Raw genomic sequence first — 18,915 nt, 5'->3', positions numbered from 1 at the left:
TTTTTCCTCTTTCTCTTCTTCTTCCTCTTCTTCCGCTTCTTCCCCCTCACTTTCATCCTACCTCTCCCCTTTTCTTCCTTCTTTTCCTCCAAATTTATGTTCTCATCATATTTTTATTTAACATTTTACTTGGTGTTTTCCTCCTCCTCCTTTCTTCATTTTCTTCTCCTCCTCCTTCTCCTTCTCCTCCTCCTCCTCCTAATCTTTGCCATCTATTCTGCACGTTATTCTTATCTTCACTATCTTCCTCCTCCTCCTCCTCCTCCTCCTGTTATCTGCCCTAGTTTACCGTTGTCACACACACACATACACACACACACACACACCTGTTGCCCGTGGGTCTACCTGTCCTGGACGCTAATTATCTTGAATTTAGGGGACACACCTTTATGGGATGACCTAAAGGGCTGTGTCACGAAGGGATGATGATGATGAGATATGCTAAAGAAGAAGAAGAAGAAGAAGAATATGATGATGATGGAGAATCAGGAAAAGATCAAGAACAAGAAGAACAAAAATAAAAAGAAGTAAAAGAAGAAGAAAAAAAAGAAAGGAGAAAGAAAGAAAAAAGAAAATATACGAAAGTGGATCCAACCAAAAATGAAGACAAAATGACAAAAAGGATAAAAAGGAGATATTAAAACAAGAAGGGAAGAAAAGTGAAAGAGAAAAAGAAAAAAACACGACGATATTAATTAAAACAAAACAAAAACATAGAAATCAATTTTAGAAAACGATTCGTCACAAAAAAGAAAATGGAAGACAAAAGATTATCAATAACACACATACACACACACACAGAGAGAGAGAGAGAGAGAGAGAGAGAGAGAGAGAGAGAGAGAGAGAGAGAGAGAGAGAGAGAGAGAGAGAGAGAGAGATGAAAATTTGACGTATTTGACATTTGTAGTTATGTGTTATATCTACCTATCTCCTCCTCCTCCTCCTCCTCCTCCTCCTCCTCCTCCTCCTTCAACGTTCTTCCAAACTCCTCAACAACATAAGTCTTCTCCACTTTCTATGTTCGAATGTTACCTCCTCCTCCTCCTCCTCCTCTTCTTCCTCCTCCTTCTTCAACAGCACCATCACCACCTCCTCCTCCTCTTGAATCGCCCTTCCTCTTCTCACTAAATCCTCCTCCTCCTCCTCCTCCTCCTCCTCTTCCAGCCACCGTCCATCTTCCTCTCTAAAGCCTGTCCATGAAAGAGCGAGAGAGAGAGAGAGAGAGAGAGAGAGAGAGAGAGAGAGAGAGAGAGAGAGAGAGAGAGACGCATTAATCCCTTGAGGAAGAAGTGAGATGTTGGGAGAGAGGAGAGAGTGGAAGTGAAGGAGAAAGGGGAAGGAGAGGAAAGAGAAAAAAGGAGGAGCTGAAATAAGAAAATAAAGTAAAATATTGAAGTAGTAATTAAAGAGGAAATAAGAGGAGGAAGGAAAGAAGAGAAAAAGGAGGGGAAGAAAATTGTCCTATTGCCCTCTCTCTCTCTCTCTCTCTCTCTCTCTCTCTCTGGAAGTGGAGATGCATTCCTGAACTTACTGTCCCAGAGAAGGACTTGTGGAGATGAGCTGAGGAGGAGGAGGAGGAGGAGGAGGAGGAGGAGGGGAGAAAAAAGCTAATACTTGCTTCTCTCATAATGAAATGCAAATTGTTTCGTCCCTGTTTCAGAAATAGGCGTTCAAGTGGGTCATCAGAGGGAAGGAAGGAAGGAAGGAAGAAGGAAGGAAGGAAGAGGGAAGGAAGGAAGGAAGGAAAGAGAGGAGTGAGAATGGGAGGGATAATGAGGAAGGAAGGAAGGAAGGGGGAAGGAAAGGAAGGAAGGAAAGAGAGGAGTGAGAAGAGGAGGGATGATGAAGGAAGAAAAGGAAGGAAGGAAGGAAGAAAGGAAGGAAGAAAGGAAGGAAGGAAGGAAGGAAGGAGAGGAGTGAGAAGAGGAGGGATGATGAGGAAGGAAGGAAGAAAAGGGAGGAAAGAAGGAAGGAAGGAAGGAAGGAAGGACAGGAAGGAAGGAAGGAAAGGGAGGAAAAATGAAGTAAAGAGAGGAGAGAGGAGGCGAGAAAGCAAGAGGAAGGAGGAAGGATGGAAGGAAAGAAGGAAGGTATGAATTAAGGAAGAAAAGAAACAAATAAAGAAAAGGAAGGAAGGAAATACAAAACATTTTTCAAAGAAGCAACAACGATCTAAACAAGGGATTCTCTCTCTCTCTCTCTCTCTCTCTCTCTCTCTCTCTCTCTCTCTCTCTCTCTCTCTCTCTCTCTCTCTCTCTCTCTCTCTCTCTCTCTCCTGCAAGTACACAAGCACCATCACTTATCTGGAGGTGGAGGAGTAGGGAGAGAAGGAGGAGGAGGAGGAGGAGGAGGAGGAGGAGGAGAAAAAAGAGCAAGAAAATAATATAAATTCTCCTTTCTTACATGTTTTCCTGTTATCTCCTCCTCCTCCTCCTCCCGTAAAAGCTCCCGTTGGCATAATTAATAATCCAACAAACGATGTGATTATCCTGTTTGACCAAGTTTTCCAGAGTCGTAACTTGTGTGTGTGTGTGTGTGTGTGTGTGTGTGTGTGTGTGTGTGTGTGTGTGTGTGTTGCTGGTCGTGTTAGTATGTACTAAATATTTTTATATTTCCTTTTTTTTCTCCTCCTCCTCTTCCTCCTCCTTTTCAGAAAGAAGCGTTTCAGAAATAAGCGTACCAGCTTAACACATCAAGTGGACTACTCGCAAGGAATATATGAAAACTGGGCTAACCAGTGTGTGGTACCTTTGACAAGGTAGCGACTCCTTAAGAAACTATACAGTCAGCGGGTACAGGAGATTCTGACTGCGTGGATAATAGATCGTCTTACTGACAGAAAACGAGTGTTACTGAAAGGACAAGTTTACGAGTGACTTCCAGTCACTAGCGGAGGACCACAAGGGTCAATGATGACACCCATTCTCTTTATCTTGTACATCAACGACTCAAAAACAAGACGGAATTCCTCCCCATCGAAGTTTGCTGATGACACCAATGTGGGTGGATGGACCCTCATGACATCCGACTACGAAATCATCCAAAAAGATTTTGGCCAAATTATCAGTGCTCTGAAAAGTTGTCCCTCAACCTTGACGAGTGCGAAGTCCATAACCATATATACAACATCCATGGGAGGGCTCTGCAGCTCGTACAGAAGGAATCGGATCTTAAGAGTCATCATCAGCAGTGACCTTAAACATACAAACCATTGTAAAAAGATAAATAATAAATCTTATAATATGATTGGACCTATAGTGAAGAACTTCGAGTTAAGACGCCAGGAGAAATGTTAACTGCATACAACTCGATGGTAAGACCACACCTGGAATATGCAGTGCAGTTTGGGTCCCATAAACAAAAGGACATTGAATTACTGGAGAGAGTTCAACGACGCGCTGCGAAATTTATTCCACTCTGACGAGCTCAGCTGTATGAAGAACGACTCAAGCGACTCAACTTCTTGATGCTGGAAAAAAGATGCTTACGAGCAGATCTAGTTCAGGTCTTCAAGGTCCTGAAGTAGTTCAGTAAAGTCGATCACAAGGCAAGTTTTTTGAGCTCCAAACCAGCCCAAGAATTAAAAATAACAGTTTACCTATTCCAGCAAGGTGATGTAGTACAGCTATCGGCAGGATTTTTTTTTCTGAAGCCGAATCATTCGTCAATGGAACAAACTTCCTTCAGAAGTAGCAAGTGCGGACACCATGAACTTCAATAGAAATGGCAGTGAACACTACCTTGTTGCGTCAAGAGTGAACTGAACGTAAGTACCGAATGCTCTGATCAGTGATGAAAACACTGAAGCGCCTGTCGGGCATATCAAATTACCAGATCGGGTAGCTTCGTTATGATCCCATCTTTTCATGTTTCCATATTTCCTCCTCCTGCTCCTGCTCCTTGTACAAACCTATATACCGGCCTCTTGCAGACTTCTTACATTCTTATGTTCTTATGTTCCTCTTCCTCCGCCTCCTCCGTCAATTTTTCAAACCACCATCACGACCACTTTCTCCTTCTGCTTCTTTTCCAACTTTCAGAACCACTACCACTACCGCCTCCTCCTTCTCCTCCTCCTCCTCCTCGCCCTCCTCCACAGCAATATGACAAATGGTGCAGTCTTCCGGGTCACTGTGGGAGATGAGATGGGAGGAGATGCTTCTGAGAGCCTTTAGTCTCCCTTCAGCCGCGCCTTATTCTTATCCTCCTTCTCTCCCTCCTTTATTTACTTTTACTTTTTCTCCATTTCTTGCTTTCTTTTTCATTCTTATTTTTTGCTGACTTTGTTAATCCGTCCCCTGGCAAGTTTTTTTCTCCCCTTTTTTTCTTTTTTTCCTTTTTCGTTATTTGTTCGCTACTTGCACACACACACACACACACACACACACACACACACACACACACACACACACACACACACACACACACAAACACACACACACACACCGCTCAAATACCTTCAAATTACCGTCCTACAGCTTTGTTTTTTGTCTTCCTAAAGCTTTTGAAACAATCCTTAACAGGAAAATGCTTAAGCATCAATCAACTTCTGATCTCTGTGATGATCAGTAAGGGTTCTGCAAGGGGCATTGCACTGGTGGTCTTCTTACCTACATAACATAACATAACTATTGTTCTAGACGTCTTGAGAAATTTTGACATAAGTCTACTTTCTAAACTACCATTGACAGAACCCGTCAGTTTGCTTCCGCCTTGGCCGCTGGCGTCACGACTCTGTGCAATGTTCTTAGTTTTCTAATACTATCTGGAATGCTACAAGGCCTACTTGTGTTTTCTTGGTAGCATTGCCATCCTTGAGTCATTATCTATAACATTCACCCTGCAACACAAGACGACTAATTATTATTTGTCGTAGATATCATGTGATGAATGAAGATATTTTTTTATGCATCACATAGCAGTGCGAGGCAGTGTGAGCGCCGAGCAAGCTTTCTGGGCCAAGCGGACCAAACTTTTCCAACGCGGTGATTGGCTGCCACTTGGCCACAAATATTGAAGAGCATGAGGGGGGGGGGGGGGGCCGCCTGTAATATCTTGGTAAAAGACTATAGTGAGTGCCAACACGATAAACATATATTAAAAAAAAAAAAAGATAAATTCATGAATAGTGATTTTTAGGTGGGGTTAGGTTCACAGGAGCTGCCTTGTTACGTACAGGCCTACCGGCCTCTTGCCGACTCCTTACGTTATGTTCTTATGTTAACAGGAGACCCTAACATGAATCACACGACACAAGGCTGGTCGCTACAGAACGCTTGACCTCTGACCTTGCAATCATTTTTGAGAGCAGCAGAAGGAATTTAGTGTCCTTCAATGCCTCAAAAATTAAATATCTTCACCTGTCAACTCGACACAATCCTCCAAACACCTATCCACTATTCTTTGATAACACTCAGCTGTCCCCTTCTTCCACAATAAACATTCTCAGTCTATATCTAACTCAAAATCTCAACTGGAAACTTCATGAATTATCTCATCTCTTGTTTAATCATCCTCAAGGTTAGGCGTTCTGTATCGTTTCAACCGACTTTTCTCCCTCTCAGATGCTGTCCATATACAGAGGCCTTGTTCGCCCTTGTATGGAGATGGATATGCATCTCATGTGTATGGGGGGAGTGTGGGGGGGCTCCACACACACAGCCCTTTTGGACAGGGTGGAGTCAAAGGCTCTTCGTCTCATCAACTCCCTCCGTTCTACTGAGTTTTCTACCATTTAAATTCCGCCGCAACGTTGACTCTCTTCTGCTGATACTTTCACGCTGGCTGCTGTTCGGAACTTGCGAACTGAACGCCTCCACCCCTCCCGCGGCCCCGCTGCACACGACTTTCTACTCTCTCGCATCTCTCAACTCTAAACAGCTTCCTCCGTCTACGACCCGAACTCTTACAAAAGGGGAGTATCGAGACACCTCTCCATCTGAAACTGACCTCTTCTGGCCTCTCGTGCTGACTTCGTTTTGCTGGAGCAGCGCTTAGCGGGTTTTTTTCTTCTTTTTTTCCTCGGGGTGCTGCCATTTCTGCGACACACACACACACACACACACACACACACACACACACACACACACACCATTAGAACATCAACCACAACACTTACCCGGTACACCACCACCACCACCACCATCATGCAATACAAAGAGCGAAAAAAAAAAATTGACACAAACACAGATAAAAACACACACAAACACAAACATACACGAACACAGACACGAAACAAGAAAAAAAAAAAAATAACGGAACGAGTTTGATATAACAAAAAGTGTGTGTGTGTGTGTGTGTGTGTGTGTGTGTGTGTGTGTGTGTGTGTGTGTGTGTGTGTGTGTGTACAGGTGAGCGTGAGAAAGGAGGTGAACAGGTAGTACTGATAGGAGGGGAATGGAGTGGGGGGTGGCGGGGGAAGGCAGGGGAGAGGGGGGGGAGGAAAGGGGGAGGTGGGGATGAAAGGGGGAGGAGTAGGAGAGGAAAGGGGGAGGGGAAAGGAGGGATGGGGAAAAGGGAAAGAAAGGAATGGATGGAGAAAGAGGGAAGGGAGAGAGGGAACAGAGGGGAAGGGAGAGAGGGAACAGAGGGGAAGGAAGAGAGGGATAGAAGAAGGAATGGAGAGAGAGGAACAGGAGGAGGGAATGGAGAAAGGGAGAGGGAGAAACGAACTAACATGCAAACACACACACAAACACACACACACACACACACACACACACACGTAAAAAAACTATCCACTCCAATCCAACAATAATAACAATCTATATAAAAAAAAATGTGAACCAGTTATTTCTCGAGCCAGGTAAGTGAGGTCATTAACGTGAGGATTACCTGTCAGACAAGGGAGCACAGTGGCCGAGTCCCGCCCACCGCACCGAAGTCGACCCCCCGTGGCCATTGCTGCCCCCCCACCCCCCACCCCACTCCAGACAGGGTGGCGGGGGTGGTGGTGGCGGTGGCGGTGGTGGTGGTGGTGGTGGTGGTTCGGTACCCCCACTAAGTTGATTCCTACATGTGGTAACGTGGGCTATTGGGGGGAGGGGGAGGAGGGGGGTTAACATCATGGCACTGCTCGGCTACTGTGTGTGTGTGTGTGTGTGTGTGTGGGTGTAAGTGTGCGGTTGTGTGTATATATGCCAACCACACACACACACACACACACACACACACACAGATACAAGTCATTCACATGTTGCATTGATATTCTAGGGGGGGGCGAGGGGGGTGAAGGGGGGGTGGATTTGGGGGAGGGGGAGACCTGGCGATTGGAGGGGAAGGAGGGGAGGCTAGCATGTGGCACGGTGGGCTGGGGAAGGGAAGGAAGAGGAAGGGGAGGGAAGGAAGGAGAGGATGAAAGGGAGAAGGGAAGGGAAGGGAAGAGGAAGAGGAAGGGGAGGAAGGGAAGGAAGGGAAAGAAAAGGGAAACGGAAGGAAGGGAAGGAGGGGAGGAAGGGGATGAAATGGAAAAGGGAAGGAAGGGAAAAAAATTCGGAAGGGGGATGAAAGGGGGATAGGAAGGAAGAGGAGGAAGGGGAGAAAGGGTGAAGGGAAGGAAGGGGAATGAAAGAGGGAAGGGAAGGAAGAGGGGGAAAGGAAGGGAAGGAAGGAAGGGAAGGAAGGGGAATGAAGGAGGGAAGGGAAGGAAGAGGGGGAAAGGAAGAGGGGGAAAGGAAGGGAGGGAAGGAAGGGAAGGAAGGGGAATGAAAGAAGGAAGGAAAGGAAGGGGAAGAGTAGAGAGAGGAGAAAAGAAAAGCGAGAAGGGAAACAGGAAGAGGAAAAATATAAATGATGAAGAGAGAAAAGAGGAGAGGAAATAAGAGGAGGAGAGGAGAGAAAAAGGAAAATAAAATAAGGTGGAATGGAAAAAAGAAGGAAGGGAAAGGAAAAAAAGGGAAAATAGAAGGAAGGAAAGGGAGAATAGAAGGAAGGGAAAGGGAAAAAAAGGGAGAATAGAAGGAACGGAAAGGGAAAAAAGGGAAAATAGAAGGAAGGGAAAGGGAAAAAAAGGGAGAATAGAAGGAAGGGAAAGGGAAAAAAGGGAAAATAGAAGGAAGGGAAAGGGAAAAAAGGGAGAATAGAAGGAAGGGAAGGGGAAAAAGGGAGAATAGAAGGAAGGGAAAGGGAAAAAAGGGAAAACAGAAGGAAGGGTATGGAAAAACGGGGAAAATAGAAGGAAGGGAAAGGGAAAAAAAGGGATAATAGATTGTAGGTAAAGGGAAAAAAGGGAAAATAGAAGGAAGGGAAAGGGAAAAAGGGAGAATAAAAGGAAGGGAAAGGAAAAAAGGGAGAATAGAAGGAAGGGAAAGGGAAAAAAGGTAGAATAGAAGAAAGGGAAAGGAAAAGGGAGAATAGAAGGAAGTGAAAGGGAAAAAAGGGAAAATAGAAAGAAGGGAAAGGGAAAAAAGGGAGAATAGAAGGAAGGGAAAGGGAAAAAAGGGAAAATAGAAAGAAGGGAAAGGGAAAAAAGGGAGAATAGAAGGAAGGGAAAGGGAAAAAAGGGAGAATAGAAGGAAGGGAAAGGGAAAAAGGAGAATAGAAGGAAGGAAAGGGAAAAAGGGAAAATAGAAAGAAGGAAAGGGAAAAAGGGAGAATAGAAAGAAGGGAAAGGGAAAAAAGGGGATAATAGAAGGAAGGGAAAGGGAAAAAAGGGAGAATAGAAGGAAGGAAAGGGAAAAAGGGAGAATAGAAGGAAGGAAAGGGAAAAAGGAGAATAGAAAGAAGGAAAGGGAAAAAAAGGGAAAATAGAAGGAAGGGAAAGGGAAAAAAAGGGAAAATAGAGGGAAGGGAAAGGAAAAAAGGGAGAATAGAAGAAAGGGAAAGGAAAAAAAGGGAGAATAGAAGGAAGGGAAAGGGAAAAAAGGGAGAATAGAAGAAAGGGAAAGGAAAAAAAGGGAGAATAGAAGGGAAAGGGAAAAAAGGGAGAATAGAAGAAAGGGAAAGGAAAAAAAGGGAGAATAGAAGGGAAAGGGAAAAAAGGGAGAATAGAAGAAAGGGAAAGGGAAAATAGAAGGATGGGAAAGAGAAAAAGGGAGAATAGAAGGGAGAGGGAAGGGGAAAAAAGGGAGAATAGAAAGAAGGGAAAGGGAAAATAGAAGGAAGGGAAAGGGAAAAAAGGGAGAATAGAAGGGAAAGGGAAAATAGAAGGAAGGGAACGAGAAAAAAGGGAGAATAGAAGGAAGGGTGAGGGAAAAACAGAAAAGGGCAGGAAAAGAGAAAAGGGAGAGGAAAAAATAGAAAAATGAAAAGGATATGAAAGACAGGATTTAAAAGGAAGAAGAAAATGAGGAAAAGGAAAGCGAAAGAAGAGAAAGAAGTGGAAAAGTAGAGAGGAAAGGGAAAGAAAGAAAAAAACAAGGGCAGGAAAAGAGAAAAAGGAAGAGAAAAAAAAGAATGAAAGGAATGAAAAGGATATAAAAGAAAGAGGGAAATGAGAAAGAAAGGGAAGGAGAGGAGAAAGGGAGAGAAGAAAGAAGAGGGGAAGGAAGGGAAGACAAAAGTGAAAAAATAGATACATAAAGACAAACATATTTCTGAACAATTATATATATACAAGACAAAACACACACACACACACACACACACACACACACACACACACACACACACACACACACACAATATCAACAACGACAAAAAAAAATCAAGTCCAAAAGTGTACGTGAAAAAATAAACAATAAAATAAATAAAAATATATGAACAAAATTAAACCAACAGAAGGAACAAAATATACCAACAGTTTTACGAGTCTATCATTATCATCCTTATTAATATTATCATTCAATTGTTTTATTTTCCCGCATCGTTCTGAGTAATTGTGATGGATGGCCTCCTCCTCCTCCTCCTCCTCCTCCCCCTCCTCCTCCTCTTTAAAGGGCACAAACATACCAAAGGGCACTGCTACCGCTATAGGAGGGAGAGAGAGAGAGAGAGAGAGAGAGAGAGAGAGAGAGAGAGAGAGAGAGAGAGAGAGAGAGATTGCAGCATCATTGTCTCTCACTGCATTCTGTTACAAGGAAAGGTTGTGGCGAGGTTAAGAAGAAGAAGAAGAAGAAGAAGAAGAAGAAGAAGAAGAAAAGAAGAAAGAAAAGAAGGAGAAAAAGAAGAAGGAAAGGAGGTTGTGGCGATGTAAAAAAAGAAAGACGAAAAAGAAGAAAAAAAGAAGACAAATAATAAGAACAAGAGCAAGAGGAGGAGGAGGAGGAGAAGGAGGAGGAGGAGGAGAAGAAGGAGGAGGAGGAGGAGGAGGAAATTCGACACTGTGTCAACACTTGAAAGGCAAGCGAATATGACGCGACCTCACTCTAAAGGCTGATGATGATGATGACGGAGATGATGATGCTGATGATGATGATGATGATGATGGTGGTGGTGGTGTTGGTAGAAGAGATAAAAGGATAAAAGGGAAATGGAAGGACGGAAGGGAGAGAGCGTAGAAGAAAGGAAGGAAGGAAGGAAGGAAGGAGTGAGGGAAGGCAGGGAAGAAGGTGGGGAGGGAATGAGAGGGAAAAATGGGAGGAACGGAGAAGAGTGGAGGGAAAGAAGGGAAGGGAGGGAGAAGAGTGGAGGGAAAGAAGGGAAGGGAGGGAGAAAGAAAGGAAAGAGAGGAGAAAGCAAAGACGGAGAGGATGGAAGGAATGAAGGAAGGAAGAGGGGAGAGAGGGAATGATGGAAAAGACAGATAGGAGAAAAAAAAATTAAAGGGAAAGAGGAAGAAAAGAAGGAAGGAAGGATGAAAGAAAGGGCAAAATAAAGAGAGGAAGAGAGGAGAGCATCGAGATCGAGAGAGAGAGAGAGAGGGGGGGGGGGGGGTAATCAGTGAGAGACAAGCGGGGTGAAAGTGTGTGTCTGTCTACCTGGCTAATCAGCGGATACAGGTGTTAAGTCATACCACCCCCCCACCTCTCTCTCTCTCTCTCTCTCTCTCTCTCTCTCTCTCTCTCTCTCTCTCTCTCTCTCTCTCTCTCTCAACACACACACACACACACACACTCAACCACTAATGAATTTAAAATATGGGGAGGGTTCTGCAATCTCTCTCTCTCTCTCTCTCTCTCTCTCTCTCTCTCTCTCTCTCTCTCTCTCTCTCTCTGCTAAATATGGCTTTGGGTAAAAAAAAAAATGGACATACCAGATGCTGAGGTGTTAAGACTGAGAAAAAGGAGGAGGAGGAGGAGGAGGAGGAGGAGGAGGAGGAGGAGGAGGAGAAAGAAGAGGAGGAGGAGGAGGACAAGGAGAAGAAGAGGAGGAGGAGGAAGAGGTATGCAAATTTTGAGGAACAAGTCACCTCCAATCTCCATGAATTTTGGGTTCATGACTGCTTGGGTGACTGTCTGACCGGCTATGTGGCTGACTGGCTGACTGGGTGTTTGGCCGACTGGCTGACTGGGTATGTGGCTGACTGGCTGACTGGGTATTTGGCTGACTGGCTGACTGGGTATGTGGCTGACTGGCTGACTGGGTATGTGGCTGACTGGCTGACTGGGTATGTGGCTGACTGGCTGACTGGGTATGTGGCTGACTGGCTGACTGGGTGTTTGGCCGACTGGCTGACTGGGTATGTGGCTGACTGGCTGACTGGGTGTTTGGCCGACTGGCTGACTGGGTATGTGGCTGACTGGCTGACTGGGTATGTGGCTGACTGGGTATGTGGCTGACTGGTGGAGTGGGTGTGTGGCTATCTGGTTGACTAGGTGACTGTTTATGTGGTTGACTGGCTATGTGGCTGACTGGTGGACTGGGTATGTGGCTGATGAGTTGACTGGGGACGTGGGTGACTGGTGGACTAGCTATGCGGCTGACTGGTGGACTGGGTATGTGGGTATCTGGTTGACTAGGTGACTGTCTATGTGGCTGACTGGAAGACTGGGTATGTGGCTGACGAGTTGACTGGTGACATTGGACTAGCTGACTGACTGACTGGGTTTACATCCGTGTAGGTGAGCAGATGACTGGTTGACTTGCCGAGTGACTGGATGAATGACTGACTATCTGAATGGCTGACACACACACACACACACACACACACACACACACCTCTACTAGCCTTAGCACGTTGTCATCATCGTCATCATCTCCTCTTGCCCTCCTTGTCTTCGTTCACTAAATTCCTTTCTTCTTCCAGTTACGACGTGTGAATGGAAGAGGAGGAGGAGGAGGAGGAGGAGGAATGAAGAACACGAGAATAGCAGAGAAGGACAAGAGGAGGGAAAAGAGCAGGAGGAGAAGAAAGGAAAAAAAGAGCGAGGTTGTTTATTTTTCTTTCTACCTTGTTTCCTTATGAAGCATCCACCGTGCCAAACGTTTATTTCACGAGTAAAAGTCACGTTTCAGCGGCGAACGTTTGTTAATATCACGCACTTGAACGTTGAAACACAGACACGCGAGGGAAACGTTTTTTTTTTTTTTATCTCCTTAAGTTTATTTTTGTTTTATTTCTGCACTTTTCCGTTTGTTTATTCACCTGTTCACTATTTGTTTTTGTTTTTGTTTTGTATTATTTCGTTCACCTTGAGTTCAACAAGATCACATAGTCATTTCCTTGCTTGTCATGTAGTGTGTGTGTGTGTGTGTGTGTGTGTGTGTGTGTGTGTGTGTTTAGTAGCAGTAGTGGTAGTAGTAGTAGTAGTAGTAGTAGTAGTAGTAGAAGTAGTAGTAGTAGTAGTGATGGAGTTGTGTAAATATTTGTGGTAGTGGGTACTATATGTTTGTATTAGCAGCAGGAATAGCAGCAGCAGCAATAGTAGTAGAAGTAGCAATAGTAGTGGAAGTAGTAGTAGTAGTAGTAGTTTTTTTGTTGTAGCAGGAGAGGAATCAGTAGCTAGGTAGCAGTCAATGTGGCAATAGTATACGTAGTGGTATTGGTGGTGGTGGTGGTGCAGCTGAGGAAGTCGAGCGCGGCGTGCGTGCGTTACCTAAGAGCCAGCTGGCAATACTAACCTCCTCAACCTGACTCCATCCGCCGCCACCACCACTGCCCCCTCAACTCCCACCACCACCTCCACCACCGCCACTATCACTGTTGCTACTACTACTACTACTACTACTACTACTACTACTACTACTACTACCACTACTACTATTTCTACTACTACTACTACTACTATTACTACCTCGCACACACACACACACACACACCATATAAGTAATTTAGTTTTTTTTTTTTTTTTTTTTTCAATAAGCAACCAACCATAGGGGTAATACACACCAATCTTGTGACTATTGCAAATAACATAATTCAGAGAGAGCAATAATGACAGCAACAGTGCTCAGTAACAGCCGAATGCAAGGGCGTAAATTAAAAGGAGCGGAAGAGATTAAACTGCTGAATATAGACAGGCGGACAGACAGAGACAGACGAAAGGACTGATAGATAGACAGATAGATAGATGGATCCAGACAGACAGATGGAAACACACACACACACACACACACATACACACACACACACACACACAGGGTCACGCCTCACCCATTACAACTTGTCTGGCAAAAACTCTGTGTGATGAGAGAGAGAGAGAGAGAGAGAGAGAGAGAGAGAGAGAGAGAGAGAGAGAGAGAGAGAGAGAGTTGTTTTATGTCTCCTCTTCCTCCCCTTTCTTTCTCTCCAATTCACATTCCTTTATTACTCCTTCCTATTCCCTCCCTTTTCTCTTTCTTCCTTTTCTTCCTAAACTTTCCTTCTCTCCTCATTTTTATCTCTATTTCATAAACTGTATGGGACAATCTCTCTCTCTCTCTCTCTCTCTCTCTCTCTCTCTCTCTCTCTCTCAGTATTCCGGGAGGCACCACTTACTTCTAAAAGTTGACTGGGACTTCCATCAATAATGCAAATCACACTACATATACTTCATACAAAGTCTCTCTCTCTCTCTCTCTCTGCCACCTTTTTTTTGTGGGTGTTCAGTCAAAGCAACCGAAAAAAGGAAGAAAGGAAGGAAGGAAGGAGGAAGGAAGGGTGAAAAGGAAGGAAGGAAGGAAAGAGGGAAGGGTGGGAGGAAGTAAGGGAGGAAGGAAGGGTGAAAGGAAGGAAGGAAGGAAGGAAAGAAGGAAGGAAGGCTGGAAGGAAGAGTGGAAGGAAGGAAGGAAGGAAAGGTGGAAGGAAGAAAGTAAGGAAGGAAGGGTGGAAGGAAGGAAGGATGGAAGGGTGGAAGGAAGAAAGTAAGGAAGGAAGGAAGGAAGGAAGAGTGGAAGGGAGGAAGGAAGGTGGAAGGAAGGAAAGCTGAAAGGAAGAGTGGAAGGAAGGAAGGAAGGAAGGAAGGAAAGTAGGAAGGTATGCTGAAAGTAAAGAATGAAATGAGTAAGGAAGGAGGAAATAAATGTGGGAAAGGTAAGTGATGAGGAAGGAAGGACTTAAGGGTGGGTTGAAGTAGGAAAGGAAGGAAGGGACAAGAGAATGAAGGATGAGGGAAATTAATGACGGGGGAATGAAGACAAAATGGAGTAAGTGAAATAAAAGTGTATGATAATTTTACAGCAGTTTTGTGATGAGAAATGAAATGAGATTACATGAGGAAATGGAATGTATGAACTCCTGTGATCATTTAATTATGTAATTTTAATTATTATTGCTTTTACTATTATTATTACTTATTGTTGTTGATATTATTATTATTATTATTATTATTATTATTATTATTATTATTATTAAAATTATTATATTATATTATTACACATTAAGAGGGAGGCTGGGTATTCTACCCTCTTTGGGGTTGTGTCCCTGCCCAAAGCTTGTTTAATCTGTATGATTACTCCTTCTCAGTCACCTAAACAATAGCTCCTGCACTGCATAGGATACTTATTGTACCTATCATATGAGATGGCTTTCAGGGACGCTTGACATTAGTTACTGCACAGACCTTCCTGGTAGGTAGCGCTGTCTTGCATATTCTAAGTTAATCATTAGGATTTCACGAATGCTTCCATGGGAGAATGAACTGCAATTGCAGCCTTGTTAGAACTGATCCCAGGGGAACATGTTCTTCTATTAGTAATGTTTACAACATGCATGTATTATTGCTTGGCCCAGGCAGTCAGCGTGCAGCTCACCCTGCTGTTCATCCTCCTCTTCGGGTTGGCTAATAATTGGGCACCTGGGGAAAGCTGGGAAAGGTAAACTGTGGTAAGCCAGATGCCCTGTGTTCCGGGATAATGTGTTACTACCCACCACAAGTTCAAGGGCCAATGCAATGGAGATGACCACTGAGGCCATGTACAGCTATAGCATATGCCCTCAACTTTACTTTTACATGTGTTATTCCAATTCTGAACATAAAACTGTACATATTTGTTCTATGTTACTTTCTCCTCTACCTTAACATCGGTTTTAACATCTTTAGTGTTAATAATTCCACTGGAGCAGTGGTTAGCGTGCCTAGCTATGAATCTGCGAGCCTGGATTTGAATCCCACCCCATGCAGTCAGCATGCAGCTCATGCAGCTGTTCATCCTCCCTTTCAGGCTGGTCGATAAGTGGGTACCTGATGAAACCTAGGTAAGGTATATTTGGTTCTCCCCACCACAGGCTCAAAGGGCCAGTGCAATGAAGCTGAGCACCACAGCCATGCACAGCTATAGCATATGCATCCAATTTTACCTTATCTAATTCCATGTATAATAATGTACTAAGACAGTATGGAGTGGCTACACACTGAACAGAGCATGGTCTTGGTCTTGCCATAACCTTTCTATGTCAATAGGTAACCATCCAGTAAATTACTACCCAACACAAAGTAGATCAAGTTAACCTAACCTAATTTCTGCAGTGATAGGATGCTATCTGTTTCGTAAGCCTTTAATTCCTTAACCCAAAAGTTGACTTTGATAACTGTTGATTAGTCAATAATAGTTAGTGAAGTTCTATTCAGGTTCATTTCATTTCATTTCTAGGAGACCCGCAAAGGGCCACTCTCAGGTGGCATGATATGCGGGGGTTGTGCGGGGGATTCAAGGGGCCAGGACAGGATTAGGATAAGGGTTAGGATGAGGAAAGATATTGGGACACGGTGAAGGGCCAGGATTAGGGAGATAATGATTGATGAGCCTATTCCTAAATGTGTCAAGAATGGGACTATTAACTACATGAGATGGGAGATGATTCCACTCTTGGATGCTGCAGGGAAAGAATGAATATTTGGGTACATTCGGAGTGTGCCAGCAAGTGTCACCAGAAACTCAGTCTTTCTGCCCATGAAACTTGAATTATTCTTTCAATTATCATAAATTACCTGTTTCTCTGGGACTAGTAACAAATACACTTCAATACAATGAGTGATACTACTGTTGATAAAAATGTTGTTGATCATTCTCGTTGTTTTACTCATTGGTAAACAAGAGAAAATAAATGACCATTGGAAGCTTCTCCTCATTAAAAACCTTTCTTGCATATGCAAAAAAGCCCTGCAAAATCAAGCAGGATTGGACTACTAAAAAGATTCTGTTTATATTAGAGTATTTGCTGAGTGCCTGCTTAGGGTGTATCAGTCTCACTTTTGACGAAATTTATCAAAAACATTAGGGCATCAAGCAACTTGACAACCCGCCCCCTCCAACATTAAGACTGCCAGCTCTTTGTGTCTCCATGAGGTCCCTAGCTGCTGCTTCCAGAATGTTACACTTTGCCCTCAACTGACTGCTGGTTGTTATGTGGGGTAGATCAAGACCTTGGGTGGACGCCTGTCACCACCAGGAGGGTGGACAAAGGTGATGACATTTTAGGTCAGAGGCTGAGGGCAGAGCATAACACTGAAAGTGGAAGCCAGTGTCACCCATGGAGTTAAAACAATGGATGCATGCTTGCTGTTGAGTTGCTTGATGCCCTAATGTTTTTGATAAATTTCTTCGAAGGCAAGACTGAAACACCCAGGGCAGGTACGCAGCATATATTGTAATATAAATATAATTTTTTTGAAGTTTAATTCTGCTTGATTTTGTAGGGCTTTCATTTATTCTTTCCTTTTTTTACAGCAAAGAAGACAGCTCAAGGGCAAAAAAAAGAAAACAATAATGAAAAAAAACCGACAAATCACTGCTCCTAATAAAGAAGAGTTGAGAGGAGTGCCCAAAAGAGAGGTGTCCTGATACTCTCTTCTTGAAAGAGATCAAGTTGTAGGCAGGAGGAAATACAGAAAAAGGAAGATTGTTCCAGAGTTTACCAGTGTGAGGGATGAAAGAGTGAAGATGCTGGTTAACTCTAGCATAAGGGATTTGGAGAGTATAGGGATGAGCTTGAGTAGAAAGTTGCATGCAGGAGGGGGAAGGCATGCATGAAAGATTTTCAATGAGAACCTTGCATCGGACATTTATTTTCTCTCATTTACAATAAATAAAAAAACGAGAATGATCAACTACATTTTTATCGACAACAGTGTCACTTATTGTATTGAAATGTAATTGTTACAAATCCCAGAGAAACACAGGTAATTTACGATAATTGAAAGAATAGTTCAAGCTTCATGGGCACGAAGACTGAGTTGCTGATGACACCTGGTACTAAGGATGAATATACCCCATTAATTATCAAAAGATGGATTAATCATTTGGTCTCCAGCTTTGCTGTTAAGTTTAGGTGTGCTAAGGGCTCACAGGCAGTTTTGCTAAAGTTCTTCGGCCCAGTGAAGGTACTATATTGTCAATGACATTTTCATATGAATTTTATGGGATCAGTAAGTGCATAAAAGGATCAGGCACCTTGTCCCCCCTTATGAAAGTATTAATCGCTCAAAGGCAAGGGTGTTCGGGCGCGCCACACCCCTCTTGTTGCAAGGTTCCATCAGTACTCTCCAGGTGCATAGCTATCAGCTGGAATTCCTTTGTCTGTCTTCCTCTTCTTCTTTATTGTCTTCGGTGTATATAATTCTTCTCTTCTCTCATTTCTAATCCTTTTTCTATGTATTCATTTGTTCTAAACATTTTTGTGAGCAGTTTGCACTTTACGTATCCATAATTGTGTTCCAAAATTGTAACATGGGTTACAAACTTCACCATGAAGATTGCTGCATGTTTGATTTTCCAACATATATTCCATACTCTGGCATGCCAGCTAATGCACCGCAGGCAATGCAATGCCCACGCAGTAGCCATTTAAATCTCCTCGTTATTGCCATTTAAAATTATGTCTGACTGAATAAAAATCTACCATTCGAAAGCTAAAGGATAGGGTGTTGCCATAACTCAGTTTTGTATTTTTTTAAATCATTTTCATATTTTCACGGCACTCTCCCCTCAAGTTGTATTCATAACCTCTTGCTCTTCCAATGTCTCTATTCAGGGAGATGGTGGCCGGGTGGTCAGTGCGTGGGCGTGGTGAGCCCGACGACCTAGGTTTCAGTTCCACCGATGGATGCTGATAATTTTCAAACGCTGCCGAGTGGCGGAGGGTCACCCACATGCTGTCTAGATCTTCAACCAACCCTAACTTCAACGACTTTGTTCAAGTGTGGCACCAGGGGAAAGCGCATGGGCCAGGCAAGAGCCATACATCAACAGCAGCCATTATAAATAAAATTTGCCTGTGCCACTAACAGGCTGGGGTCATCCAAGAGGCCTCTCAAGCAAGCCCACTGGTGCTATTGAGTCAGTATACCAAAAATACACCAAAAAAAGTCAGATCCACCCTGTCCAACTTTCCCAGCCTCATTATTGCCTTAACATCATTAGTAGTCTCCTTTAGTGTGTGTGTGTGTGTGTGTGTGTGTGTGTGTAGGAGGGAGTAATGGGTGGAGTTTGCAATGATGACCAGCTAACTTGTGCCCCTAATCTTACTCTAGCACGCCATTAAGGTAAGTGTGCAATTGTTCCCTTGGTCATCCTTCCTGAGGGCCTCCAGACAGACGGTGCAGGCCACAAAACACTTGATACCGATACTCAACAGAAACTATTTGGTTTGTGATACCGAAACAAAATGAGAGACAAAAG

At 43.7% G+C, this 18,915-nt stretch overlaps 1 protein-coding gene across 1 annotated transcript in view; it reads right to left on the bottom strand.

Annotated features, from left to right (window-relative positions):
• The window catches only part of LOC126980494 (inositol polyphosphate-4-phosphatase type I A-like), a 99,629-nt gene that overhangs the window by 80,402 nt on the left and 312 nt on the right, over window positions 1–18,915 (bottom strand). Inside the window, exon 2 of the mRNA XM_050830460.1 lies at window positions 6,835–7,030. Within this exon, the coding sequence (XP_050686417.1) occupies window positions 6,835–6,901 (67 nt within the window). The 5' untranslated portion in view covers window positions 6,902–7,030. The remainder of the gene's footprint in view (window positions 1–6,834; window positions 7,031–18,915) is intronic.

The sequence above is a fragment of the Eriocheir sinensis genome, chromosome 44 (assembly GCF_024679095.1).
Source record: "Eriocheir sinensis breed Jianghai 21 chromosome 44, ASM2467909v1, whole genome shotgun sequence".
Taxonomy (NCBI): domain Eukaryota; kingdom Metazoa; phylum Arthropoda; class Malacostraca; order Decapoda; family Varunidae; genus Eriocheir; species Eriocheir sinensis.
This window is presented reverse-complemented; position numbering and strand designations above follow the sequence as displayed.